Source organism: Rhinatrema bivittatum, chromosome 13, assembly GCF_901001135.1.
Source record: "Rhinatrema bivittatum chromosome 13, aRhiBiv1.1, whole genome shotgun sequence".
In the NCBI taxonomy this organism is placed as follows: Eukaryota; Metazoa; Chordata; class Amphibia; order Gymnophiona; family Rhinatrematidae; genus Rhinatrema; species Rhinatrema bivittatum.
The window spans coordinates 76088575-76116498 of record NC_042627.1 but is presented as its reverse complement, the minus strand read 5'-3'; the positions used below and the strand labels follow the sequence as shown (position 1 = coordinate 76116498).

At 42.6% G+C, this 27924-nt stretch overlaps 1 protein-coding gene across 1 annotated transcript; it reads right to left on the bottom strand.

Moving 5' to 3' along the window:
• Positions 1-97: 97 nt before the first annotated feature.
• On the bottom strand, positions 98-27570 carry ARRDC4 (arrestin domain containing 4). The gene is made up of 8 exons (XM_029575661.1): positions 27117-27570; positions 17922-17991; positions 15779-15926; positions 12019-12121; positions 6357-6613; positions 5617-5779; positions 4915-5069; positions 98-4602 (listed from the first exon to the last, which is right to left on the bottom strand). The coding sequence occupies exons 1-8, from the start codon at positions 27358-27360 to the stop codon at positions 4546-4548; spliced, it is 1197 nt and encodes a 398-aa protein (XP_029431521.1). The 5' UTR covers positions 27361-27570; the 3' UTR covers positions 98-4545.
• Between the last annotated feature and the right edge of the window lie 354 nt (positions 27571-27924).

Here is a 27924-nt window from a genome sequence, read left to right as displayed (position 1 = left end):
TGCAGGATGTTTTCTAAATGTTAACTTTTGGAAAATACAAATAACTTGCCCCTTTCCAAACCCAGTCAGTTTCTGGAAAATAAGTCAATACCATCAATCTCATTTGTATTTTTAATTAATGAATTAAAAACCCATAGGGTTCATCTAACAGTATAAAATACAACCTCTTATAGGGGAAGTTTTTTTTGTTTGTTTTTTTTACACACAGACAGAAAATGTAATCATCATGCTATGTTTCCCAGTTACCTTGACATTGTATGCAACGTTTTATTGTGCAATTATATATCTAACAGCTTTTCCCATAAATACCTTGTGTGCCTTCTAAAAACACACCCAGGCAAATTTCATTTTGATGCAAAGTAAGGCCACAGTTTATCTGTAAATGATAAACAGCAATACAAAAATTGAAGGTAAAGCAGGTTTCTGCCAACAAATCCCAGGTTCCCTAAACATGTTTTATATGAGCCAGTAGAGACTGTTACTGAAGGTCACACTAAGTCTTCCATTAACTTTAAAAAAGCTCAAATAATAAATATACAGCTGAACATGTGTCATAAGAACTATGATATCTACCACGTGGAAAGTTTTTTCAGCTTTTGTTCCCTTTTGAGGCACCATGAATACAAATTCTGCACTGATTATACATATGCTTAAAGAAGGCTCACATAGATTTTGTCCCCATTCATTGCATCTTAAATTGAGTTTGGCTTGTTTCCAATCGGAGTTTCTGCTCTTTGCTAAGGCAGAGCTGCTCAATCTCATCGCCAAGCCCCTTCCCTCTGCCAGTTGGATTTTCAGGATATCCCTATGAATATACATGATAAATATTTGCACATATATAGGCCGATGCAATATCACATGCTTAAAAACATGTCCTGTTTTTTTCATTGTGTGCACATCCACCTCTCCTGGGCACACAACAGTGTATTTTAATGAGCTGCAACATTAAAAAGGTCATGCTTGGCTAAAACTGTGCATTTCTAGCTCTGGACAGGTGGCACTCAATACAAGCATCCGTTTTATCCTGCCACCGCTAACTCACACCACACAATATACACGCACACGTGCAGTGTGTATATTGTGCACCCAGCATTTTTTTTTTGTTTGTAATTTCCCCCCTAATTTTAAATGCCACAAGCAGTAGAATTTAGTATCACAGCAATACTAAGTCATAGGAACCACATAGACCAGTTTTTTGTTTTTTTCATGTGCTCTTGACTCATGGTATGACTTAATGTCAGCTCTGGGGCTGGTGCTAAATTTGCTACATTAAAAAGGTACGTTGGTCAATGATTTTTTGCGTGGGGGGGGAGGGGTAATAGGTAATAGCCTTATCTCCATGGCATTTACATGTAATGAGCGCTATTAGCTACACATGTGGAAGCACTCATCCCCTTATTGCATCATGTGTTAGTCTTGCACATCCAAAATATGCGTCCAATTGCAGGGTAACCTGTGAGCTAGGCTGAGTGCACTTTATTGCATCAGCCCCATAGGAGGTAGTACATGCAAATAAATTGCATGTATATTCATGAGTGAGATCCTGAAAATCTGGGGGGGGGGGGGGGGAGGGCCCCCACCCAGGGGTCAGTTTGAGCACCACAGACTCCAAATGATCCTCCCCCAAGACTAATTCCATGCCTGCACCTTAACTTTCAAGCTGACTTCAGCCTCTATTTCTCACCCCTTTCAACTCCCTCTTATCTCACTACCTTCCTCGCACTCTGACTCTGTAAGCTCCCATTTGTCTCTCCCAGAAGCTCTTCTTTTGCCTTTTTACAAGCCTTTCATCTCCACTCCTGCCTCTCTAGGTACATAGGGGCTTTTAGATTCAGTGCACCAACTGCTCTTCTACTCCTTGCATGCCAGTCGTATTCAGAAAGCAAATCCATGCTGCAGGAGTGGAAGCAAGGCATGGGTGGGAACTCTGCGAGCTGCAGAAATGTTTTCACCCTTTGTCAGATTGGCAGATTTCACTGGATTCTGCTACTTATCTTTAAGTAACTGGCCTACGCTGCCTCTCCCTCTCTGCATCTTTCACTTTGGGCAGCACTGACCTACAGCACTACCAGCTAAAGAGGAGGATGACAAGATGAATCTTCAGCACTAATGGAGTATGGGGCAGCTTTACAGATTAACATTTATGTGCCTGCTGAAAAGGAAGTGTTCAGTTCCAAATGAATTATGGCACAAAAATAAGTGGTTTCTAACGTGCAATCTTCACCTGCAAAGCAGTGGGGCATTCAATAGTCTGTTACCACCGACTTAGCGGTGAGCAATGATGTTTTTATGGGGGAACCTCTTCTTACTTCAATTCTGCTCCTTTACTATGCTGAAGGCGATTCCAAACTAAGGCACCATGGACATTTATTCATAGAAATTAGTGTTTTCTATACATTTCCTTTGTTTTGGTGACACCGTTCCAGCTCAATGAGACCAACCTGAGCTCTTTTCAACACCTCGGAAAAAGACATCCTGGAGCCTACAGGACTGTAACTAATTCCAAGCCTCCCATCTCCTATACTCGTGTTTGAGGATAGGGCAACATGCTTTCTGTTGCTAAGACAATGAGCTAGAAAGGTCTCTGCACTGCAATCACATTGTACTTTAGCTAGAAAAAGAAAAACATTAGCAGAGTCCCTGGAATTTTGCATTAATGCAATTAGAAGAAACAGCTTTCAACATAAGAAAACACAAAAAAATACACACACTTGAGAAGACAAAGGCTTCCGCTCAGTCGAAACTGAGACAGTTATACATTTTAACAAGGTTTCCAGAGATGCTGACTGAAATCCTTATATTATTCCTTTCCCATTCAAATCCTTACTAACACAAGAGCCAATGGGCAGTAACACTGTAAACAGATAACATTGAAAAAGTTGCTATTTGCAACTTCCCTTTCACAGCAGTTGGCATCAGTCTCTGACTATGAAACATAAGCTAGCACATAAGAACCTGTCATTCATTAGAACTTCCTCAGGGGTCTAGTCACTGCCTTTTCTTACCACTACCCTCACTTGTCTGATCCACAAATGCCTGAATTCTGGCAGTGTTTTCATTAATATCATCTCTGCTGCTAGATTATGCCAGGTATCACCTTCTCAGTATTATCACAGCCAGAAACATGATGATCACTGCCTGCAATAAGCTCCCAGCAAACCTGACACTGGCCAAAGGATGGCTGGGACAGGCAGGCAGGGTGCTGATAAAAGGGAGGGAGAAGACCGGGCATTAACTGGGGAATGCTGTGCCACAACAGAGTTAGGGGCCACTGGGTGGCCCAAGAAGTTCTTAAGATCTCTCTCATTACCATGGACTGGATGCAGTAGTCAGAGACTGATACCTTACTTCAAGGCGAAAAGTAAAACCGCACCAGATTCTTGGGCAAGGCGGTAATAAAAGATGCATTTTTAAGGAGGCAGGAACTTTCTGGAAAATACTCTACCAACAGCATAACATTTCAGTTAAGAAAAAGCTGTGAAGGCAAAGGAACAGAAATAGACAGACAATAAGCATACTCGTGTAACAAACATACATTTTTGTGCTCACTAACGAGAGATTCCATTCTGGACTGACACAGCAAACATAAAGTGCACTTATAGCATTGTTTTCATTGTCATAGTCAACTGTTTTATTATCTGGGTAGCAGGAAGCATCTTCTAAAACCCCTTTTAGTTTAAAGAAGTGCTGCTGCCCAAGGCAGGCAGACAAGACTTCTGCTTTAACCAACTCTCTGTGAGCCTGCACCCATAGTGGTAGTTTTCTGCTCACTATGCTATCCAAACAAGAGGTTTACCAGCACAAAAGGCTAAAAATAAGTCCTTTAGCCAATATTACCTTATCTTAAAAAGCAGGGGTTGTTCATTATCTGGCAAATCTAATTTTTCACCTTCATAAAAGTGCATCAACGATTATTTTAGGCTGAGGGATAAAAATCACCTGCTAGTTTAAGTTCTTAAAGGGGCACATTCTCATAAAAGATCAGTTGCACGTGGGGGCTAGAGAGAGCACGTTTTGTCTCTGGAGTTTAGCTCCCTTTCTCCCTATGCAGTTGCCAGACTAAAGCGTCTGGAAAAGCACTGAGTCATTGAAATGCTGACGTATCAATTCTGCTCTTCCCTCCCTCCCTCTTAAGATATAAATAAGTCTCGGTATATATAGTTCTTCACCTGGATGTTGGTACTAAAATTTGGAATTGCACATATTCTTATCACTCTTAGAAATATCCTTGTAGCTTTGGTTCTTTCCATAAAACTTATTTTTCTTTGGTACAAGACTTCACCCCTGCTGTCACGTGTGTGTTTCTCCATCGTGGGCCTTTCTGGTCCTTTATACAGCTTAATCCAAAAAAGGGAGCCAGTTCTCAGATACCCAGGATGCTTTAATTTCTGTTCCATTAGCTCCCACATTTTCTTGCTTCAGACTTGTTTACATTGTGGTTAATGGAGAGCATCTCTCTTATGCCTCTACAAAGCTGGAGCAACAAACTCTACAGCAACCATGGTCTGCTGAGCAGATGGCACTCTACAGCCATTTCCAGCCTTTTTAGAGTAAGAACGAAACAGGGTGCTGCTCCGCTGTAGGGCCGGGATGTGGATCAACCTGCAAGGGATAAAAATAACAGAAGAAGATCAGAAGATCCAGCGCAACCCTTTGTGCTTCATTTAAAATTCTTTCATTTATTTTTTCTGTTAATTAACTTTTTTTTCCAAGTTCTTACCTTATGGCTTGTTAACAATTTTTTATAAATGTTCATTGTATTTGACTATGGAAATATTTCCTGCTTTTCTGTTTTATGTAAACCGGTATGATTTGCATTTGATGTAAGAATGTTGGTATATAAAAATTAAAAATAAATAAATAAAATACTCTGTAAGCAATATCGGTAAAAGAAAGATTTACATCAAATCTTACCTCTGAATACAGAGGTGGAGGCTGAAACCGGAACTCTTGGATGACTGCAAACATGGGGTAGTGCAATGCTTCGATGGAGTCATGAGACTGTGGGTAGGGAGGAACATGTCTAGAAAATTCTTCCTCTGATACTATGTCAGCATAATTTGGTGGAGCTACAACAACAGAAGAAAGAAAAGCAAAAGGACACTCAATAAAAAGATATGAATTGTACAGAAAGTAACCACAATTAACCTGCTGCCATCCTGTCAAGCTTGGGGACCCAGCGCATGCATCAGTTGGGTTTGGTTCTGTTGGGAAAGCAGACTGCTGCCTACTCCTACTTATCCAAGAAACTAAACTGCCATCCACTGTATTTCCTCCAAACACAAACCAAAATTCTAAGATCACATAAACACAATAAGATGCTAGAAAGGATTTTCTAGCTAGAAGATGATTAAACACTATTGCTAGACATTCATTTATGTACTATATGTATTTTTTAAAAATCTGACACCAAAATACAAATGATTTTTGGAGAACAGAAATAATCAAAACACTAAATAACCACTAGCATCAAATGATGCCATTTGCTTATAGTAAGGGAATTCAGACAAACCAGCTGAAAGGCTTTGCAATACAGACATGCTTATGAACTCTAGAATTTGGCCTGTTAGGATAAACTGTTCTGACCACTTTCACCCAAGTGTAAACCCATCTTACCTTCAGGGTGCTCTGGCAGCGCAAGGGCCAACCAACTCATGTCCATACTAAACCGGCTGGCAACACTGCAGTTCCTGCTGGCAAATCCATTATATGGAATTGTGCCGATAACCAAAGGCAGCTCAATCATCAACTTGTTAGCACCAGGAATGTGAATGTACACCTGTATATCAAAAAACAACCAAAAAAGCAGAGGATGAGACAGAAGGGAAAACAGAATGCACTTTTCTGTGTTCACATTTTTTCCAATAGTATTAACATAGCCCTTCCAGAACAGATACGTTTTTATCCTGGGAATCCAGTTAAATCCAGGAGGTCACAGAGACTACACCTTACAGAAACAGGCAACTGGAAAATATTCTTAGCAGGGTAGACCTGAAACGGTGGGCAGAACGAATGGGCCAATTCATTTATCTGCCAACATCTATATAACCATGACTCTTTACTGAGAGTATTCAATACTTATTCTGGAAGCATAAAGTGCTTGAAATAATCCCATTTTGGTGATCTTTGACTGTTGTATACAACATTGTCTTCTATGGCTTTGATTTTCTCTGGGACAGGAGATTTTTAAAAATGATTCTAAAAAACTAATGAGATCCTGAATATACACTGCAATTGACAAAAAATGTTGCATATACATAGGGAACATGTCACCATCCATCAGACAGAGGATGACAGCCTGTCACGTCTTAGTATTCAGCAGTTCGCTTTACTGGGCATTACAAGAGGCCACTCACAGCCAGAGAATACTCCACTCTGATGATATTGCAGTCCAGGATGGAAGGGATGACTGGAGGAATTTTCAAGGTCTTTCCGTTCCAGGTGTCTGCACTTCCAGAGGCAATGTGGTTTCCTCGCACATTGGCGAGCATCTGACGGCAGGTCCGGCTCTTTCCATTGCACAGAAAGGTCTGCGTTTGGAAAATGGCTGCTTTTGGTACAATCAGGCGAGAAGAGCAGTTCTCAATTTCTGCATAGATTGGTATGGCCTCCCCTAAAGGAAAAAAAGAAAAACATGATTGTTATACAGATTACTCGCATCTAGTAAGTTCTTGCCACTGTCTACATTTACTATTAAAAATCTAAAGTTCTAAGAAGTTTCCCCATACAGGTTTATTGCGGTATTATAGTATCTGAAGTAATATCCAATCTGAAACAGACATCCAGTATCAGATAACTAGCCAACACAAATAAAACCATGAACAGAATGCTACAGGGGAGGAGAGGCAAAGAGATCCACATCCAGGTTGCCCCACAGGTGGAAGAGCCTATTTGCAACTGTCGGGTTGAGCGACCACTCGTGGGGGTGGAAATCCCGACTCAGGCGGTCCGCCACTACATTGTTCCTGCAAGGTAAACTGCTCATAAGAGCATGCCCTTGGGACAAGGCCCAAATCTGCACCCCCTCCTGGCAAAGCAGGAAGGAGCCCATCCCTCCCTCCTTGCTTATGTACTACACTGCAACTTGGTTGTTGGTCTGGATCAAGACTACTTTGTGGGACAAGCGATCTTGGAATGCCGAGAGGGCGAACCAGATTGCTCGCAGCTCCAGGACGTTTATCTGACAACACGCTTCCTGTTCCGACCACATGCCTTGCGTGCCAACGTGCGCTCCCCCAGGCCAAGGTGGAGGCATCAGTGTTCAGCACCACTTGGCGAGATGGTGTTTGGAAAGGAAGACCCCTTTCCAAGTTGGGCAGCTTCTTCCACCAGGTGAGGGAGGCCCGGAGCGGAGAGATAATTTGCACCAGTGCTGAGAGGGCTTGGAGCCACTGAGAGCGGAGTGTTCACTGTGCGACGCGCATGGCTAAATCGGGCAAGTGGGGTGACATGTTCGGAGGCCGCCATGTGCCCAGCAAGCAGAGTAGCACCCAGGCAGAGATTTTCTGACTCTGGCAGACAGAGTGTCTGCGAAGAGACACAGTCGGCCTCTGACCGATGGGCAAGAATCTGCAGGCACCGGGAGTTGGTCTCCGCTCTCTTACCGCAAGTTAAAAGCCCACAGCTGGGCTGATCTGTGGTGTGGGCTGGGGCCTGGGGGTACGCTGCTGGTGAGGCCGGCCCCTGGTTCTAGCGCTTGATACCCTGATTTGTGTAGCCGGAGGATAGTACCTTCTCTGGCGGTAGAAGGGCTTGTGAGATCCTGCCATGGAGGCCTGCACCCAGAAGACTGTGGGTTGGAGGCGCTGGCCGAAAGCTGCTACAAAGTTTCATGGTGGTCCTTGAGCTGATCCACTGCGTCCTAGACCTGGTCACCGAAGAGATTCTCTGCGGTACAGGGTAGATCCATCAACCTCTTCTGAACCTCCGGACGAAGGTCAGAGGCTCGAAGCCAGACCATGCGACAGGCGCTAATGCCCACAGCTGACACCCTGGCCGACATCTCAAAGACGTCATAGGTTGTCCGCACCTCATGCTTTCTGGCTTCTAGGCCCTTCTGAGCCACTATCTCTAGCACCTCTCTGCCAGCTCTTGAACCTGTTTCCATAGGTTCCTGATGTACTGGGACATGTACAACTGGTAGGAAGCTTTATGGGTGATTAGCATTGCTCCTTGGAAGAAAAAAAAAAAAGCCTCTCCTACCCAGAGCATCCAGGGCCCTGTGTTCTCGGCCTGGAGGGGCGGATGAATGGGTGCAGGATCTTTTCGCCTTTTTAAGGGCAGACTCGACAACCACAGACTGGTGGGGGAGCTGCCGCTTTTGGAAGCCCATGGTGTGTTGGGCCAGATAGAGAGCATCTGTTTTCCGGTTAACCGGGGGGGGGGGGGGGGGGAAGAGAACATATCCTGGATGCTCCCAGATCCAGTAGAGCAGTTCTAAAAGAATCTCATGGATCAGGATAGCTACTGCCTCCTTCGGTATGTCCACAAACTGGAAGACCTTCAGCATTTTGTGGCAGGCGTCCTCCTCCGTGAGGAGTTGGAAAGAGATGGCTTCCGCCATCGCCCTAACAAAGCCTGCGAAGGAAAGGTCTTCTAGAGAAGAGAGAGATGTCTCTCCTCTGGTGGAGAAGGCTCGGAGGGCAAATCATCAGAGGCCTCGGAAGAGGTCTCCGAAGAATCATCTGCCCAGGGGTCATATGATGCATCCTCCTCACTAATGTCTCCAGGGGAACTGTCAGGGAGACCAACCCCCATTCCCCTCAGTAGTGGCGTCGAGGGTTGTCTGGGCAACGTCTGTGCTGGAGGCCTCGGGGGCATCGATGGCGCTGGAGCCAGCGAGGGAACCAGTGGCCTTGGTACTCCTGATGGCCCAGAAACGGGCTCAGGCAGTGGAGGCACCTTTGTGGGCCCTGGGTGCGGTTGTGCTCCTTCCTCCTCAGAGGATCAGAGGACTGCAATTGCTCCGGAGGGCAATCTCTGTGGCAGATGGGGAACAGAGGGGGCCCTGGCAAATCGGTTGGGTGGGCAGGACGCACAACAGGACATCGAGATGCTCCAGCAGAGGCATTAGCAGCACAGGCGCTGGTTCCAGCATCGGTACAGAGGCTGGCACTGGGGGTGGTTCAACACTCCAGAGGGTACGGAGTACTGCCTGTTGCATCCTGTGGTCCAATTCCTCCTGAAAATCCAGCGATGAAAGAACAGATGATGAAGGAGGAGGAGGAGGTGGACAAGGCGTCATTGGAGCCTCGGTGCCTGACACCAGAATCGGTGGGGGATGCCTGGGACTGGAAGAAGATGGGGCGTCTTCTCCACGGGGTCGTTTCAGGGGAGGCTCGGCTTGATCCTTCTCCAGGAAGCTGACAATCTGGACGCCTTGGACTGGTCAGACGAAGGAGAGGGCTGATCCCACAAGCCTTTTTCTTCCAGATGAGGGAAATCAGGTGGGACATGGACGGCAACACCGAGTCGGAGGGGTCCCCGCGATCCTTCGGTGTTGAGGTCCCTGATGCCTGAATCAATGGAGCTGACATTTTGGCCCCAAAAAGCCGCTCCATTTTGTCCAGCCGGGAACAACAGCCCTTAGGAGTCATCTGAGCACAGTCGGGGCACCCACTGATATCACTGGAAGCCCCCAGGCAGAGAATACAGACCTCATGTAGCTCCATAATGGACATGGTCTGTGCGAGCACTGGGGGCATTTCCAAAAACCAATCGATGCCATAAAAAGAAGCTAACAAGTGGTTGATGGCCAGTGGCTACAGGAAGAAACTGACGAAAGATTCCAATGGAAAATTATTTGGAAAAAGTTTTGGAGAGAGCTCCTAGATCACGATGGCAACTCCTTTGCGGAAAAAAATGAGACTGAAGAGGAACCCCATGTGGGCGAGTGGATAGTGGCATGCTGGGGTGCTCAGTATGCCAATCAAAGTTTCTAGAAACTTTGACAAGTGTTTTCCGTGCTGGGCTCCATCTGATGATGTCACCTATCTGTGAGGACTAACATCCTGCTTGTCCTAGGAGTAATGATTGTTAAATAAATAAAGTACCCGAATATAATCTGCTTTGAAGTGGCTAAAAAGCAGAATATAAATAAAAACCATATGTATTGAAAAGCCCATGAAAGCAATTTTGGTCTCAGTTTAGTTTAACTACTTCTTGATTTACTGCAAATTCAGGAAAGATCAATGTGGATTACATATAAAAAAAAACACAATACAAAACAAAAACATAAAATAACCATTTAACATAATATACAATAATAAAGCATAAATTTGTAAAATTAACATACCAACATTTACCAGCAAAATGAAAAATAATTGCTTAGATTAAGGAGTTTAAACATAAAATGCTTCTGTATAGAGCCAGGTCTTCAATCTTATGGAATTTTAGGTAGTCACTTTCTTTAATTCTGATGAGAAGGGATTCCACACTAAAGGAGCCAACTAAAAGCAGTAGGAGGTGTACCCTCTACACTGATCACAGTACGAGGCAGGAACAAGTAGCTCCATTTGTGATGACTGAAGTGGGTAGACAGATTTAGAGGGAACCAACAAATTTGAAAGATATTGCAGTTGGTTGCTAACAAGACATTTAAAAGTAATGATGATAATCTTAAATTTAATACAAAAGACCACAGGAAGCCAAGATTAATAATGGAGTCATGTCAAATTTCTTTGGTCTGAACAGGAGTCTTGCTGCCATATTCTGAAGCACCTGCAAATGCTTAATCAAAGGAGCTGTACAGCTCTGATATAGGGAGTTACAATAATCAATACAATTCAAGATTACAACATAAATAACTCCCTCCAGGTCTCATAGTTGTTGCAATAAACTCAAGTAAAAGAATAACATGTGATGAGTAGAAGAGACTTATTCCAACATTTCTGGAGACAATTTTGTCTCCAAAACTGTTGACTCTTTTGGAATAATATCCAGCCCTGCCTTATACAAAACATTCCTCTAGCCATCACTTCTAACAATCCAAAGGGCTTTGTATTTTGAGGAGTCATTTGAAGTTAGGTATTCTCTTGCAATGACGGTGTCAAGAACTTGAGCATAATGGCCAGGGATAGATCTAGTGAAGCTGAGATTTAAATTCTAAAAAATGCAGTCATGTATTTGAGTTGTAAAAACTCGATGGAGGTGAAGTTTTTCTGGCACAAAATATGAGCAGGATCATATCTGATGATCTTAAAGTGGCCAAAAATGTACACAGGCTGACAGCAAAAGTCAGAAGGATGCTTGGGTGCATAGTAAGAGGAATAGCCAGCAGGAAAGGGGAGGTCATATTGCCTCTGTATAAGTCTCTGGTGAGACATCATTTAGAGTACTGAGTATGTTTCTGGAGACTACACCTTCAAAAGAAAAAAAGATAGAAACCAGATGGAGTCGGTCCAGAGAGTGGCTGCTAAAATAGTCAATGGTCTTCATCATAAAGCATATGGGAACACTTAAAGATCTAAAACATATATACTCTGGAGGACAAGAGAAATGAGAGAGACATTTAAATACCTTCAAGGATTAAATGCACAAGAAGTAGGTCTTTTTCAACAGAAAGTGAACTCTAGATCAAAGATAAGAGGGTAAAAATCAGGACTAAATCTATAGAGATATTTCTTTATGAAGAGGGTGATGGAAACAGATGGAGTTCAAGAAAGCATGGGCAAGCGCAATGGATCTCCGAGGGAGAGGAAGGGATTGTAAAGCTAAGTGAGAGGTGTAGATGGACAGATAGAATGGATCATCTGGTCTTTACCTACCTTCATGATTTTATGTTTACAGAGGCAAGAAAATAGCAATCAACTTTCTCCCTCTATGGTCCTTAGCGTGATGCAGTCTTGGTTTTCACATCTCTTTTCCACTCCAGCCTGAATTCTGTTTTGCATAAATCAGTCAATCATTCAGGCTACAACCCCAAGTCAAGATTTAAGGATAACTGAATATCTAGCCTTGCTTCACTGTACAAGCTCCCTGGATTAACCATAAACTACAACATCTGTTGGATGCACTTACCATTGCAGTATCCCTTCCTCTCAATTTTGGCACTGAGGGAGACTGGACCAGAAGTAAAAAAGCAACATCCAACCATCTTCTCCTGGGATTTTAAAACTGGGATCTATAAAACAATACAAAGAGAATTCTCCTTAAACATGTTCTCTCTCAACTTAATTCTCCCAAAACAATTACATGTTCCATCATGGGGCTGTAGTACCTTATTTTTAAACTTTGAGAAGAGGACGACCAAGCAGGAAACACTAGTTCTTCAAAAAAAAAAAGGGGAATATAGCTGTAGTCCAACGGTAAGAAATCCAGTGCAGAAAAGCAAGTTACAGTACTGACAAGTTCCTAGAGCTAACAATGCCTGTTGTATGTATCACTGAAACCAATCTCCAGTCCTCTCATTTACAAGAGATGTTATCAAAGACTAAAGGGACCGATTATATACAACTTATTTGGCTTATCCTGAACTATATTAACTTGATGGTGTTAAATATATATATATATATATATATATATATATATATATATATAGGTGGAATAGCCAAGTGGTTAGAGCAGTGGCCTCTGAACCAGGGTTCAAATCCTCAAGCTGCTCCTTGCTACCTTGGGCAAGTCACTTTCCCTCCGTTGCCTCAGTTACAAACTTACTGGAGGATTTATCATTTCGCTATAATTATCGTGTGCAATAACACCCTAACGCATTCAATAATGGGCCACTGTGATTTGAAAAATGACCCCCTTAGATTGTAAACCCTCTGAGGATAGATAGGAAAATACCTACAGTACTTGAATGTAATCCATTTTGAAGTGCCAAAAAGCAGAATATAAAAATCTAAAATAAATAAATATGCAATAATGTGTTTCAAATGCATCCAATCACCAGAAACAGCATGTATTCTATGAAAAATAAACATGTCAATGCTCAGATTGAACGACCCATGTGAAACCTCGACACTCTATGGCTTCTTAGCAGTCTAGCACGGGGGTTACCGGACCACCTTGCACACAAGGCTTCAAGGCAAAGGCTTCACTGCTGATTTGCAGGCACTGGCAAAAGCACATTTTAGTCCCAGAAAGCAAAACCAGACAGCCACTCTCATTATGTAATACAGGCGGTCTGTTTGCCTTCACATAGAGTATTGTCAAAAAGATAACAGCTGGAACTACAAGCACGAACCACACAGTTCAAACCCAGCACACAAACTTCCTCAAATGATCTTTATTATTTCTGCAGAATAAAAAACACTGGCGTTATGGCCCTTCAGAAGATTAAGTCGCCTGCAGTTTTTTTCTTCTTCCAAACATGGTATACAAGATTTTATAAAATAAAATTTGCTAAATTTTACATTTACTTCCTTTATGTCACCATAATTAGTTACAAGAGGGGGATGTACAAATTGTAAAGATGAGAAAAAAAAAATATCCTTCTTACAAGATATCACGAAAACACCTATTTTCTATCCATCTTCAAATGCTAAGCCTAGAATTCAGTTATGAGAACAGCCAGCCTTCTCCAAAATTTCTAAGCAAATGGGTATTGTGATGGAAAGCTTAAAATTATCCCAGTATTCCCTATGATGCTATCATTCATATTTAAATGTAGACCCATTAGGCCTTGGTCGCTGTCATCAAAGTGCAAGGTATAATTGTATACTATTTTGATAATATGGGCACAGATAAAAGAATCAAACTCATTAGCTCCCCATCTTGCCTGTTTTGTTATTACTTATGCTCTGATCTTTCTCACCACTCTGCACCATTTCTGGTGATTATCGGAGTTCAATGCTTTAATGTGATCAAATCTGCCATTAGGAAATGGTATCTGAAAGGATCTCTGGAACAGCTGCATGCACTTACTTAGTGTTACAAAATGACATGAAAAATGGAAGGATACATGACACATAATGGCCAGAGCTCAGATAACAGGCTTGGAATGATTAATACTGGGACTAGTATAATTATGGATCCTACAGCTGCTATTATTCAGATTTTAGGATACTAAGGCCCTATGAATGAAAAAGCCAAGGCAAATGCAACTATTTGATGCTTAGGGACTGTCATTGTAGCCTATTAACACAGTTCAAGCCTGTTTAACTTTTTCCATAAAACACTGAGCTGTAAAGCTGGGATATAATCAATGCTATAAAATGGTTCTGAGAACATTTGTACATTGCAGCCTGCTTATTCAATATCTCGAATGCATGGCCTGCAACACGTCACCAAGAAAACCATTTTAATTTTATAGGCACATTCTTATTTTAAACAAAGGAAGACAAAAACCAATAGTTTTGGGGGAAAAATATTTAATTCCTTCCATGATCTAAAATGTTAAATGTATGTTTTCAAAAACTGGGTTTTCCCAATTGCTCTTTTCATGTTGGTGAGTTTCAAACAGCTGGTAAGTGGCTGGCAAAATGCCAGCTGGCTGCCCTGAACCAGATTTAAGCACAGACAGTGGAAAGTCATTTAAAATAGCCCCTAAGATGGCAGGATGAGGAATTACTTCTGAAAATCTACTTTATAATTAGGTGTCTAAGAATTATCCTGATAAAGGGTGAAGTTGCACCTACGTTGTGGGTATGTTGCATACTACCTGCTATAATTACCCCCCTCCCCCCCTTTTTTTTTTTTTGCTGATCGCTATAAAAAACTTTTGTTTTTGCATTTTGTGGTTGATGTGTTTAAATTGTTCAGTTTTTGTTACCCATTATTCTCATGGGGTTTTTTTCCCCTGTTAATGTGGAAAACACTGTGGCTTAAATGTGCATTTAGCTTCTCAGAATCCTTCCCAATCAATAATGTGCTATTAATTTCCACATAGGATTGCATGGATTTAAATTTAACGAAAAACACCAAGTTTATAATGAATTCAGGGACATACAATGGAACGTTACTTTTTAATCACAATATTAAATGCATTTTGGTGCATTTATAAGAGTATTTTGCACTTTAAGGGGGCAATTTTAAAAAGATTGGGGAGACTGCAGGCCAGCAGATACTGCAAGTAAGATTTTTAAAAGAGAAACTCCTAAGGGAGTTTCCCTTTACAAATCCACTGGCCAGCCAGGGCCATGCTGATCTTTTACCTTTGACATGCAAATTATGCAGGGTAATGAACATGCGGATATTTCAAAATAAAATCCAGGTGCATACTTCAGCTGGCCCACCCCTTCCCCCCCCCCCCTGCAGAAGGGGTAGAAAAGGATTTTCCCCACTATAAAGCTCAGGTTAACCCATCTGTAATTTTCAACCTCTTTCCTATTACTATTTTTATGAAGAGGATCATCATCTGTCATTCCCTATTCCTGCAGAAACCCTCCCATCAGTTACCACTCCCCTCATAGCTTTGTGAACAAGTGGCACTACTGCTTTCATATATTACAGCACTCTCCTTTAATAGGGATACAAACCCTTCTCATCAGCTAAAATCATGGCAAATTATATGGTCTGAGGAAAAATACATCCATCAGACAAAAACCCCCCAAATACAAGAGCTAGAAAACCAAGTCTATGAACTGCAGCCAAACAATGTTACTAACCAATCACTCAAACTTCCAATTACAGCAAACATAACCTCGTTACTCTATCATTTACAAGCCTATATTACACATGACACAATTCTGTCAACTTTCTATCATTATTTTCATTATGGGATACTTTTACCTATAAGATTCACCTTACTACCTTCCCCTCCTACATATCCATCTATATATTTGACCAAACTGGCTATCACATGTTAGATATAATTAAAAAGTAGCTGTTTTGTACTTACTAGAAGAGCTGGAGAGTTGACATCAACATGGCTAACAACTTTAAATTCTCTCTTGCAGCTAAGAGCAGGTGCAGACGGTTGTTCTAAGATAGCAATCAAGCAGTACTGAATCTGACCATACTTTCCAGTAAAAGAGGTGACCAAAGGCCTGCAAGAAACAAAGGCAGGAAAACAGCTCTGTGACTGCTGTTGATTCTGATTTTGCATTCAGAATTGTAAGCTCCAAACACCAATGCAAATCAAGAATTCAATCAAGTTAGTTCCATTCTAGGCGAGTTTACCAGCATTTAAGGAGTAGCACTTCTCATGCACCAAAATGTTGTGCTTAACCAGAATAGTTCTTCATAAAATGAACATGAACTTTACAGAAAAACAAAACTGCAGAAAAATAAATACAATAAAAGGTCCTTCTAAGCTGGGAGTAATTCAGGAAGCACACAGCAAGGCAATAAATCACTCCTACAGTTCCCCCAGCTGGCAAATGTTTATTTATTTTATTTTTAAGTTTTTTATATACTGAAGTATCCGTGTTGGCCTTCACTCCGGTTTACATTTACAACGTACTACATTTGAATCAGATGAACAGCAACGGTAACTTCAAGATAACTTTTGCAGCAACGATCTACAGTTAAATCAGAAGAACAACAACAGAGATTAACAGTGGGAAAATTGGTTAATAAAGAGTGACACTGGAAGTGGTTAGATAACGACATTGGATGAGGATAAGTGGAGGGTACTGAATGGCTGGGTAAGAGAAGGTATAGGGTTAGACAATGGAGAGGTGGAGGGGATGGGGAGGGAGGAGAAGGGTGGTGTTGGGCTGGTGAGCAGAACAACTCCCATCTTTAAAAACCTAATGAACCTTGAGCAGACCAGTAAGCCCAAAAAGAAAATGCTGGTCAACATAGGAACATTACAAATGAAGGCAGATAAAGACCATAAGGGTCCATCCAATCTGCTCAGCATGGTGTTTAAGAGCTATAATGTTACACCAAAATTACCACCCATTATCTGTTTTCATTTCCTTCCTCCAGCCACTATGGATCCTCTGGGTTTATCCCATGCCCTTCTGAATGCCACTACAGTTGTCCTCCCCAAACTTTCTGGAGGGAGCATTCCAGGCACCCACCACCTTTCTCTGAAAAAGCACTTGTTCACAATGCTCCTTAGTCTACCCCCTTGGAGCTTTGTATCATGACCTGATTCCCACAGCTTCCTTTCCATCTGAAAAAGTTTGATTCTTGTACATTAACACTTTTCAGGTATTTAAAAATCTGAATCATATCCCCCTTGTCTCCCCTCTCCTCTAAGGTGTAGTTAGTTAGGTCCTTGCTTGCTGCTTTAACCATGACTTGTCTCTGAAAGTTAAAGCAAGCATGAAAATCTATACACCAACTACAGATTATACTCTGACTGGCTGTGCCTAATAAAAGGAATGTTTCCTTCCATAAGAAGACTGAGACGAGCTTCTTTAGCTTATACAGTTTAGTCCCAGGTTTTCGGTGTCTAAAGATAATTTCAGACAGTGCTAGATCTGCACAATTTCTCCTTCTGTAACTATTCCCAATAGCCTCAGGGGCCTATAAATGTCCTTTTAAATCTTTCCTACCATATATTGTAGCAAGTCCTGCTAAATGAACACAGTCTACCCTTGGTTTACTATTAAAAGGAGCACAAACAAATGTGACCAGAGCCTTAACAGTGGTTACAAGTGAGCAGCTGGTCCTGCCCAACGATATTTCTAGATTAGAACAAGCAAGTTGGGCATGGCCGTTAAGTGTCACTGCAGGGCTTGGGTGACTATCAAATATTGGAACCAAGCCCGTTTCACAAGAAAACTGGAGTTGCCACTACAGTCACCATCAATCAATGGAGCACCAAGGAGTTTAGCTCATAATCCAGAGTACCAGAACTTACAGCTATAATTAGAAGTGGTGTTATTTAATATCTGGCCATATAATAAGAGCTTCTATAAAAGGCATCAAACTTGACATTGACGTTACTGTCTCAAATGATAAGTGTGCACTTTTAAAGAGAGACACTACTCTGGGTTTTCAACACCTGTGCCATTTCTCCTCAAAACTATTTCTAGAAAAGAACAGCAACATTAACAATTTATAGTGTGTTACTTGTTTGTACTTACCCTTGGGGAAGTTGTAAACAGAATGGGAATTCATGTTTTCCAGCTGCCAAGGTGAAAAATCCTTCCTCACCTGCAAGCCAAAAGTAAAAAACGTTTTACTACACCTGATTTACAAACTGGAACAAACACATGCTGTGGCTTTTAAAACAATGGCATGAGGCCTAACTACAGCTTGGTTTATGAATGTATGTGCAGTACTTATGTAATCTGATTCTCAGGCCTCTTTGTATTGTTTGGCAGTGGGCATGAGGGAAAAGCACAACAGTGACTCAAAAAAGGTACCATGCAGGAGGAAATTAATATCCTCTATTATTCTGACAGATTTACAATAAAGTTGCACATTCTGTATGGGGCAGTATTTAAAAATACTCCAAACATGTTAAACTATACAGAGTTTTAGTGGCACGGGAACTTTTCATTCAGTAGAGCAGCTTTCCAATAGCCATATTGGTGGTGGTGGAGAAAACCTGGACTCTGCAGGCTGTGATAGCTATTGGACCCACATAAGGATACATCTAAACATGCTGATGGAATGCAAGTACATGAACCTTTGAGACCATATAGGGCTTTTTCCAGGTGCAGACGAGAGATCATTTTGAGAAGGGATCCAATGGGGCTTGAAAAGCTCATTATCTGGCTAACGTGAGGCAGATAACTTGTCCCAGGTATTCAGCAGGAAAGACAACCCGCTGAACATACGTACCTAAAGTTATCCGGTTACTTTTGGCCAGATACAGTTCAAATCTAACCAGTTTCATCTGAATATAACCTGTTAGGTTTGAAAGTTATCTGGCTGTGTGTGAGCATATAACATGTTACTTACCTGGCTGCCAAAGAAAACTTAAAACCAAGCAAACACACAGAGGCCTTTGGATCCAATCCACCAGCCCAGCAAACATACACACACAAAATTGAAAAGCATCAGATCTCCCGTCCCTGGTTCTATGCTAAAAATCACCATCCTTTTCTACCTGCAATCTCCATGCCACCCTCCCCATCTGAAAGCAACACTGATATTATATGACTGCTGCGCTGTCAGCTCCGAGCATCGCTGGAAGTGGCTGGAGAGAATACCAAACTCCCAGCTGGGGTTTGGGGGAAGCGAGGGCAGGAAGGAATCGTGATTTTCAGCATAAAACTGGGGAGGGGGTGCGGCATCCTGGTGGATTGGAAGCTGTAAGAGTTTTGTGGGATGAGGGGGCTGGACCATCACGCACATTTTTGTAGTGTTCTTTGCAGCCACTTAAGCAGCTTTATTTTGAAGACAGCCAGTTAAATTGCAAGTTTCCCAGTCACATGTGGCTCTCAGGCAGTCCTAGAGTTCCCTGATAGCTCAGCCAGATACTGCTGAATAGCAGCTAAGTTAGCCAGATAACTCTGCTTTGTCCTGGAATGCCCTCGGTCCGTCCCTTTTTTGTTTGGATAAATTTTAGCCAGAAAATGACAATCTAGCCAGTTGGTTTGGGGTGGGGGTGGGGGGGGTGGGGAAGTGGGAAGTGATATATTTAAAACGCCAGACTTGTCCAGCTAAATTTGGGACTTAATCTGACAAATCCTTCTGAATATTCATCTCTGCATCACACTTGGATTACTCTTATATTGGCCCATAAAAGATACTGGAATTTATAAAACATCAGTAGTTCCCCTCTCCTCAGCATAGGGAAGCACCCAAACACACCGCACCACTTTTAGAGGAAAAGTCACTCCTACTCTGTACATAATTATGCTTCCCTTATGTATTTTAAACAATTCTAATTGCTTATATATATTTTGCTGTAGAATTTATGCTTTCACGTGTAAAGCACTTTGATGGACTTAATACATAAAAATAAATGGCTAAGGCAGGACTTCCCAAACCTGTCCCTGGAACCGCACAGCCAGTCGGGGTTTGTGGATCTCCTGTAAACCCAACCGGCCGAGGGGGCTCCAGGCCAGGGTTGGGGAAGCCGATTTGCTGCCTTTGAAGGTAACCACCTCCTGCGACCTGTGCGAGTACTGGGCATACCAATCAGATCTTACTCACTTCATATGTCACTGCCAATTCTCTTCCACGGGATTACGCAAGCAATGACCCTCCCTTTGCAAATCTCACTCCTGCTAACCTTGGGCATAAACAACATTCGTAACTGCTGACTCAGAGCATGCCCCCCCCCACGCCCCCTCCCAGGGTCTCACAATTGCCTAATGGAAAAATCAGTTCCAAATTCACTTTATAAAATTATTTAAAGTCAACTTTCAGCAGTACCAGATCCCAGTGTCAAAGGAGAAGGACTTAAAAAACGGGGAGAAAACCCGATTTAAAGATTCGACGACTGGCATTATGGGGTAGATGGGTAAGTCTTGGACATTCAGATTTAAATCCCACTTCCAATACTCATTTCATTTTCCTGTGCTCAAAAAGGGCAGAGGCTTTGTAACCTTGTGATTTATCTTGGACTGTGCCAATGCAATAATTCTTTACAAGTTTACAGTAAAAGAGGGAAATTACTGAAATAAATTACTTTTGGGGAAACAAAGTACTGACAATCGTTCACAAAGCAACTTACAAACTTGCTCCTATCATGTTAAGCACTCAACTTCAACCTCATACATCTCCCAGACCAATTAGAAGCACATACAAAGGCACACTGCACGCCCCACCGGTAAAATCATCATTGAGTAAACGAGCACTATCGTCAGCAGGCCCCCACCAGTGGAACGCGCTCCCCCCAGATCTAAGACTGGAACTAAGTCATCAGGAGTTCAAAAAAAAGCTAAAAACCTGGCTTTTCCGCCAAGCCTTCCCAGACGCGATGATAAACCCAAATTATGGGATACCTCACTGAGTTTTACTATTATGATTTTTTTCAACTGTACTATGATTTTGAGTTCAAACGTTTCTTGTATTTATACTGTATCTACACTATATTATAATTTTACTATGTTCAATTGGCATTCTGTTCTATTGTTCCATGTAAAGCCCCTACCCCTTTTTTGGGCATTTCTTCGTTTTATGTAAACCGGAGTGATTTGTATTTCTTACAAGAACATCGGTATATAAAAATTAAAAATAAATAAATAAGAACATGCAAATAGTGAGGTGGAGAAGCCCAAAAACCACAATATCGGATAAGATAGCAAAGGTAAGGGAACAAATCTTAGTCCATATGTTTTGCTTTTGAAAACAGGACTATTACAGCTTCAATAACAATCCACTACTATACGATAGACAGAGGTAGGTGTACATTTCAATAACCTCTATCTATTGTAATTGAAGCTATAATAAATCTTCTGTTTTGAACAGCAAAACTCGTGGACCAGAAATTGTTCCCTTACCTTTGCTATTTCATCCGAAACATAACAAAAACTGCCATACCGGGTCAGACCGAGGGTCTATCAAGTCCAGTATCTTGTTTCCAAGAATGGTCAATCCAGGTCAAGAGTAACCTGGCAGTATCCCAAACAATGCATAGATCCCAAGCTGCTAACACTTGGGGATAAGAAGTGGCTTTTCCCAAGTCTATTTGGTTAATAAAAGTTTATGGACTTTCCAAACAGTTTTGTAATTGCCTTTACTACTTCTTCTGGCAATGAATTCCAGAGCTTAGTTGTGCTTGGAGTGGAAAAAAAAAAGAATATGTATCTCATTTGTTTTAAATGTTCTACTTACTAACTTCAGGGAGTATCTTCTAGTTTTGTATTATCTGAAAGAGTAAATAGCTGATTCACATTTACCCATTCTAGTCCACTCATGATTTTGTAGACCATATCACCTCTGTTCTCTCTTTTCCAAGCTGAACAGCCCTTACCTATTTAGCCTATCACAGAGGAGCTGTTACATCCCCTTTATCATTTTGGTCGCCCTTCCCTGTACCTTTCCAGTTCTGCTATATCTTTTTTTTCAGATGCGGTGACCATGTATCGCTCCATGATACGGTCTCATCATGGAGCGATACAGAGGAATGGTTCAATTAGGTCTTACCTGCTAATTGGCTTTTCTCAAGTCAAGACAGACCAGTAACCTATGGGATTCTCCCTCCTACCAGCAGATGGGGGCAGATTGTGAAAGCTTCCTCTCTGAAGTCTTGGGTCAGACCAAAAGGTCCATCGAGCCCGGCATCCTATTTCCAACAGTAGCCAATCCAGGCTACAAGCAGCTAGCAAGTACCAAGATCCCATGCTACTGATGCCAGTAACAACAGTGGCTATTCTCTAAAGCTCCGATTTTAAAAGGCCTGTGCGCATAAAACTGGGGGGCGCGTGGCTGGGCCTTGCACAGCCATGCACGTAACCCTGGTACGCACACAAGTGCCGGGCTGGGACAGCACCATTGTATGCTGTCCCAATGACTTGCACGCCAGCAGTCGGCCGGTGCGCGCAGCTTACGTCAGGGTAAGTTCAAAAACAAAACAGAAGGATAGATAGGAAGGGTTTAGTGGGTGGGGAGGAGAGAGGAAGTTTACCTAGGGGGGTAGGGAACGGGGGAAGGCCCGATTTTGTCATCGCACGTAGTTTACTAAAATCCCTGGCCAGGTGGCTGGTGTCGATCGTAGCGGCTCCATGTCTCCATAGTCACTACAACCAACGCCAGGCCCCAGGGACAGCCTCCCAGCTGGATCCTACTAAAATGTCATTTCCTCTGTGGTGGCACGAGCTTCCTGGGCCTGCTCCTTAGACATCCCTCCTCGTACCCACACCTTGAACTCTAGTAACAAAACAGATAACTGCTTCTCCATACACCTGCTGTGTGTCTCTAGGTGAGAGACACCCAATACTGCTGCCTCAAAAGTCCCTAGTACTGTCCCCTACAGATGGCCCGCTCATCCTCAAACTGCAGCATAATAGATAAAAACAGAAGTGAGAGCCTTGCAGTTTGGAAGACCACCAGAAGCAATAACTGGTCCATCCATACTCCTGGGGGTCCTGCCTGGATTCCCCCGACTACTAATGTAAGTACATTTTTTTTTCTTTACTTATGTCAATTTATCTCAGTGAGTCTGAGAGCCAATGATTGCTTGAGCATATGTATCTGTGAGCAAGTGTGTGAGAGTTTCTCTGCACATGTGTACACGCGAGTGAGTACCAGTGAGCATGTGCAATAGTGAACATATGTGAGTGTCAGTGACCTTATGAGAGAGAGCGTGTGGGTGTGTGCGAGATGTCAGTGAGTATGTGTATGTGCATGAGCAAGAGAGATAAGAGCAAGTTTGTGCATCACAATCAGCCCTAACCCCCCCCCCCCCCACACACACATCCAGAACAATCTAAGGGTAGAGAAAAATGGACGAATTTAAAATCCTTATTAGTTTTAATTGGTGTTATCTGATATATCCACCATTTTGAAAAAATGTATTACTATTTGGGAAATGTAAAAAGAAAAAGGGTTGTTGAATGATTGGATGTTTTATTAGTCTGCTATTTGAAATATTCTATTTATTAATATGGTTTCACTGTTATGATTTGGTTTTCTCAATTGTTTGTTTTATGAAGAATCACACACTACACAGAAAGTAAAAGGACAGCGTGTAGATAGTAATATGGTGAAAACTTCAAAAGTAACAGTAATGCAAAATAAGCAATACCAACGCAGTCACAGAACCTGAATAGTACAAAAAACGATTTTAAAAAAAACAAGAAGTGCCCCAACATCAGCTGACGTTTCAAAAGACCTGCATCAAGGGGAACTTTAGTGTCTTTGTAGTCAAGTGACTTGTTTTTTGTACTATTCAGGGTCTATGACTATTTGAATTGATTGACCTGTTTAAGTGCAACTGAAAAAAATGTTCTTGAAAAACTTGGCAAGGGTGAATGATTGAGGTGACGGGGTATCTCCCCATTCAGAGAGGTCTTGCACTTTCCCGGCTTGCTGATGCCCGCATTAGTATTGCTTATTTTGCATTACTGATATGTTTTCACCATATTACTATTTACATGCTGTCCTTTTACTTTTCGGTGTAGTGTATGTATTTGTAGGATAGTATACAGAAATTTGTGGGGGTTTTTTGTTTTTTTATAAAGACAGGAAACAGTAGGATTAAATGATCAGTTTTCTCAGTGAAGAGAGGTAAACAGTGGAGTGCCTCAGGGATCTGTACTTGGACCGATGCTTTTCAATATAATTTATAAAATGATTTGGAAAGGGATACGACGAGTGAGGTAATCAAATTTGCAGATGACAGTTATTCAGAATAGTTAAATCACATGCAGACTGTGATAAGTTGCAGGAGGACTATGCGAGACGGGAAGATGAAACTTAATGTGGAGAAGTGCAAGGTGATGCATATAGGGAAAAAATAACCCTTGCTGTAGTTTAAATGTTTAGTTCCATATTAGGAGTTACCACCCAGGAAAAAGATCTAGGCATCGTCTGTTCAGTGTGCTGCAGTGGTCAAAAAAAGCAATGGCAAATAAAATAGAGAATGTCATAACGCCTCCATGGTTACACCACACCTTGAATACCTTGTACAATTCTGGTCCACTATGTTCTATTTTTCTATTTAATTATTTATAACATGTTTTGTATATCATCATTCGGTTTCGCCATCATAACGGTTCACAATAGTTACATTAGTTAAACGTTGATTCGCCATCATATCTGTTCAGAATAATTACATTAGATAAACAAAAATTGAGTTGTATTAGAGAACATTGTTACATCATATTTTTAACGATAGAATTTACATCATGGTTATTATAAACTTTAGGTAGTTATGCTAGCCCACTGGATGTGGCTATGTAGAGTGTCTTGTGAATTCTTGGGTTGTCTTAGATGCTTTATGTTTCTCTGAGGCTGTGGACTTTTCTTGGTGGAGGACTGTGTGGAGTTCTTGTATGAATGTTACAACTATAACCCCACCCCAAACTTTGGAGGCGCACCTAACAAGTCTTTAAATAAATAAGTATTTTGGCTACAGTCAATGGTAGTAATCATTCACTCAACTTTCAGTCCACGGTGCTTGTAATAGTTTGGTAAAAAAAACTGGAGTCACAATACAGAACCACTTACAACACATGCATTAATCTGGTTATGCTTATTTGTTGCTCATTTTCTTCCCCCACACAAGAAAAAAAAAAGCAGCCTGTGCCCATCTAAATGAATATCAAGCAAAATATTTTGTGCTTTCCTGCTTCAGTCTGCTTTTTGTTTTCATATGCTCTTTGTTTTCTTTTAGCAAAAAATATGAGTAACTGAGCTACCATCTAAGAGAAACATAGAAACGACGTCAGAAAAGGACCAAATGATTCACCCAGTCTGCCCCGCAAGCTTACGTCAGTTTCTGCTGCACTGTGCAGGTTACCTTCATGCTTATCAGTTTCCCAGACCGTAAAAGTCAGAGCTCTTGGATGCTATTTGAATCCAATTCCCCCTTTCCCACCGCCCTGGAAGCACAGAGCAATGATAGAGTTGTATTAATAGTATCAAAGCTTATTTGTTAAGAGTAGAAACTGCCACACCAGCAAGTTTACCCCATGCACTCTTTTCTTTATTTCCATCCTCTAGCCTGTAGGGACCCACAGTGTTTACCCCATGCCCCTTTGAATTCCTTCACTGTTTTCCTCTTCACCACCTCCTCAATTGCCAACAGGTACTGAGGCTATTAAAACAGATTTCATAGCAATTTTGTTTTTGAAGTGGAGGATAATATGCTGGCAATGGGATGCATAAATCTCAATTATTCTGCACGCCAGGCTAAAACAAAACAATATATTCCCAGGTCTCGGGTGTAAGACCAAGAAGAACTGTCCTCATTCAATCTGGCTAAAAGTACAAGTGCTGTTTCACAGTGTCCCAAGAGCGCGTTATGGGCAGAATTAGGAACCACCATTGTAAGTTCACATATACGCAGATTTTCCATAAAAATTGTAACCACAAAAAATCCTGGCGCTAAATTTTTCCACTCTAGCCATCGCCAAATATTTCATATCCAATATATTTTGGAAGGAAAGTAAAAAAAGCATACACTTCTCTCACATTTCTCCCCGACTCATGTTGTAATAAAGGATACTGACATATAGAAATAAAAATGCTGTAGGGCAAAAAGATTGAGAGAAAACTAAAGTGTAAATCTTACATAGTAAATTTTATTAATGGCTGACTAGAAATGGAACCTGCACGTTGAGACAATTACCACTCTTAACAGAAGGCTTTTGGGGATAACCCGCACAGAGTGGCAGTTACGACCCTTAAAATACGACTTGGGGGTAACCTGTAACCCCCCCCCCCCCCCCACCAAAAAAAAAACTTGCTGGGCTGACTGGATGGACCATTTGGGTCTAAATTTTACTGTTCTTGAGGTGCCATGTGGAAAAATTAGAAGTGTTGTTGCGATATGCAGAAACCTTACATCTCTACTTGAACAGGGGTCATATTTACTTATTTATTTTGGCATCTTATATTCTGTGAATCCAACATGAATTACTAAACACTTTCTTCCATGATCCATAAATTAGCCAAGTTCTTTCCCACAGAGAGTATGTAGAAATAAAGGTCAACAAATACACTGTAAGTGATTCGTTTGCACTAGATTAACTTGATACATTTGTGGCCTGCTTTTGGGAGTCATATTTCCTGTTTCAAGTCAGTGCAAAAAGGCAAATGTATCAAGTTAATCCACTAAAAAAAAAGGTATCACTGATTTATTTGCTGACTCATTTCTATGCATCCAAGTGGACTAAACCAGGCAACCCCGCTATTTTATTTGGAGACGTTAAACTAGGAGAATGTCCTTTCAAAATAAGGCACAAAAGTGAAGGTCAGCTACTAGGTAGGTAGAAATAAGAAAGAGCAGACTACAGAGACAACAGTTGGGGGCTACAATAAACCATTTTTAATTAAAGATATAACCGATAGCCCAACTCCATTATACACTGCCTCCCAATCGCTACTGATTTTACACGCACAGCTGTCATCGGGGGCAGTGTGAGATGCCAGCTGAACACTGCTAAAGATAAAACACCTAGGGCACCTCTATCCGGTGTCTACCGGAAACCGGTTCATTGAACCACGGAGGCTCTAGAGCAATGCTGCCACTTCTTTTCACAGCGCAGCCGAAGTGATAAGTGAATAAGCAGCAAATCCCTGCCCAAAGAGCTCTCGGTGCCGACCTCCATCATTCTTACTGCCAGCAACGAGGGCTGTGACTAAGGGGCCCGGATTAAAGTAACGCAGAGAGGGCGAGGAGCTCCCGCGGGCAGCCGGGCACCCGATTAACTCACCTGCCGGCGCCTCCCTCAGCGTGTGCCGCACGTCCAGGTACTCCGTCTCGCCGGCGGGGGCCTGGCTCCCTCCCCAGCTCAGGCGGGCGGCGCCCCGCGCCTGCAGCCGCACGGCGCCGACCCGCAGCGCCCCGGCCAACTCCAGCAGCACCTGGCCCCGCAGCGCCTGCCCGGCGCTGTAACCGCCGCCGCCGCCCTCCTCGCCGGGCTCCAGCGCGATGCCCAGGCTCTTCACGGCCACCATGTCTCACAGCAGCCCGGTCGGCGAGGAAGGCCTGGTCCCGCCGCACACCTTCCTCCACCTTGCGTGAAGGCGCATCGGAGAGGCGCAAACCTCTCGGGCTCGTCGCTTTGGGGGGGGATGATTTATTTATTTTATTTTTTTTTTGGCTCGGTGCAGACGCAGTGAGAGGAGACAACGTAACCCCCTCCACAGCTGTGAGAACAACAACAAAAAAGGGATTGTGACACCGCGGGGCAGCGACGCCCATCAGCCCCGCGCCGCGCTCCCCATTGGCTGAGGCGCTGCGGTCGGCGGCGACGCCTCTGACGCACGGCGGCTTTCGCCTCTGCCGATTGGCTGAGCCGCCAAGCGGCCCCTGCGAGTCACTCCTGCTCGAAACTCCACACTCGTCCCGCGTGCGAGCCGGCGTGATCGGCCCCTCCGGGCCAATCGGCGGCCAGCGCTGGCTCGTGAACGGTGCAGCTATTGGACGGCGGGGAAGGTTGCCCGTGGGAGCTTGGCCAATCGAAAGGCACCTGGGATCACGTGGACAGGCTGTCGAAAACAAGTAGTTGAGGGCGGAAC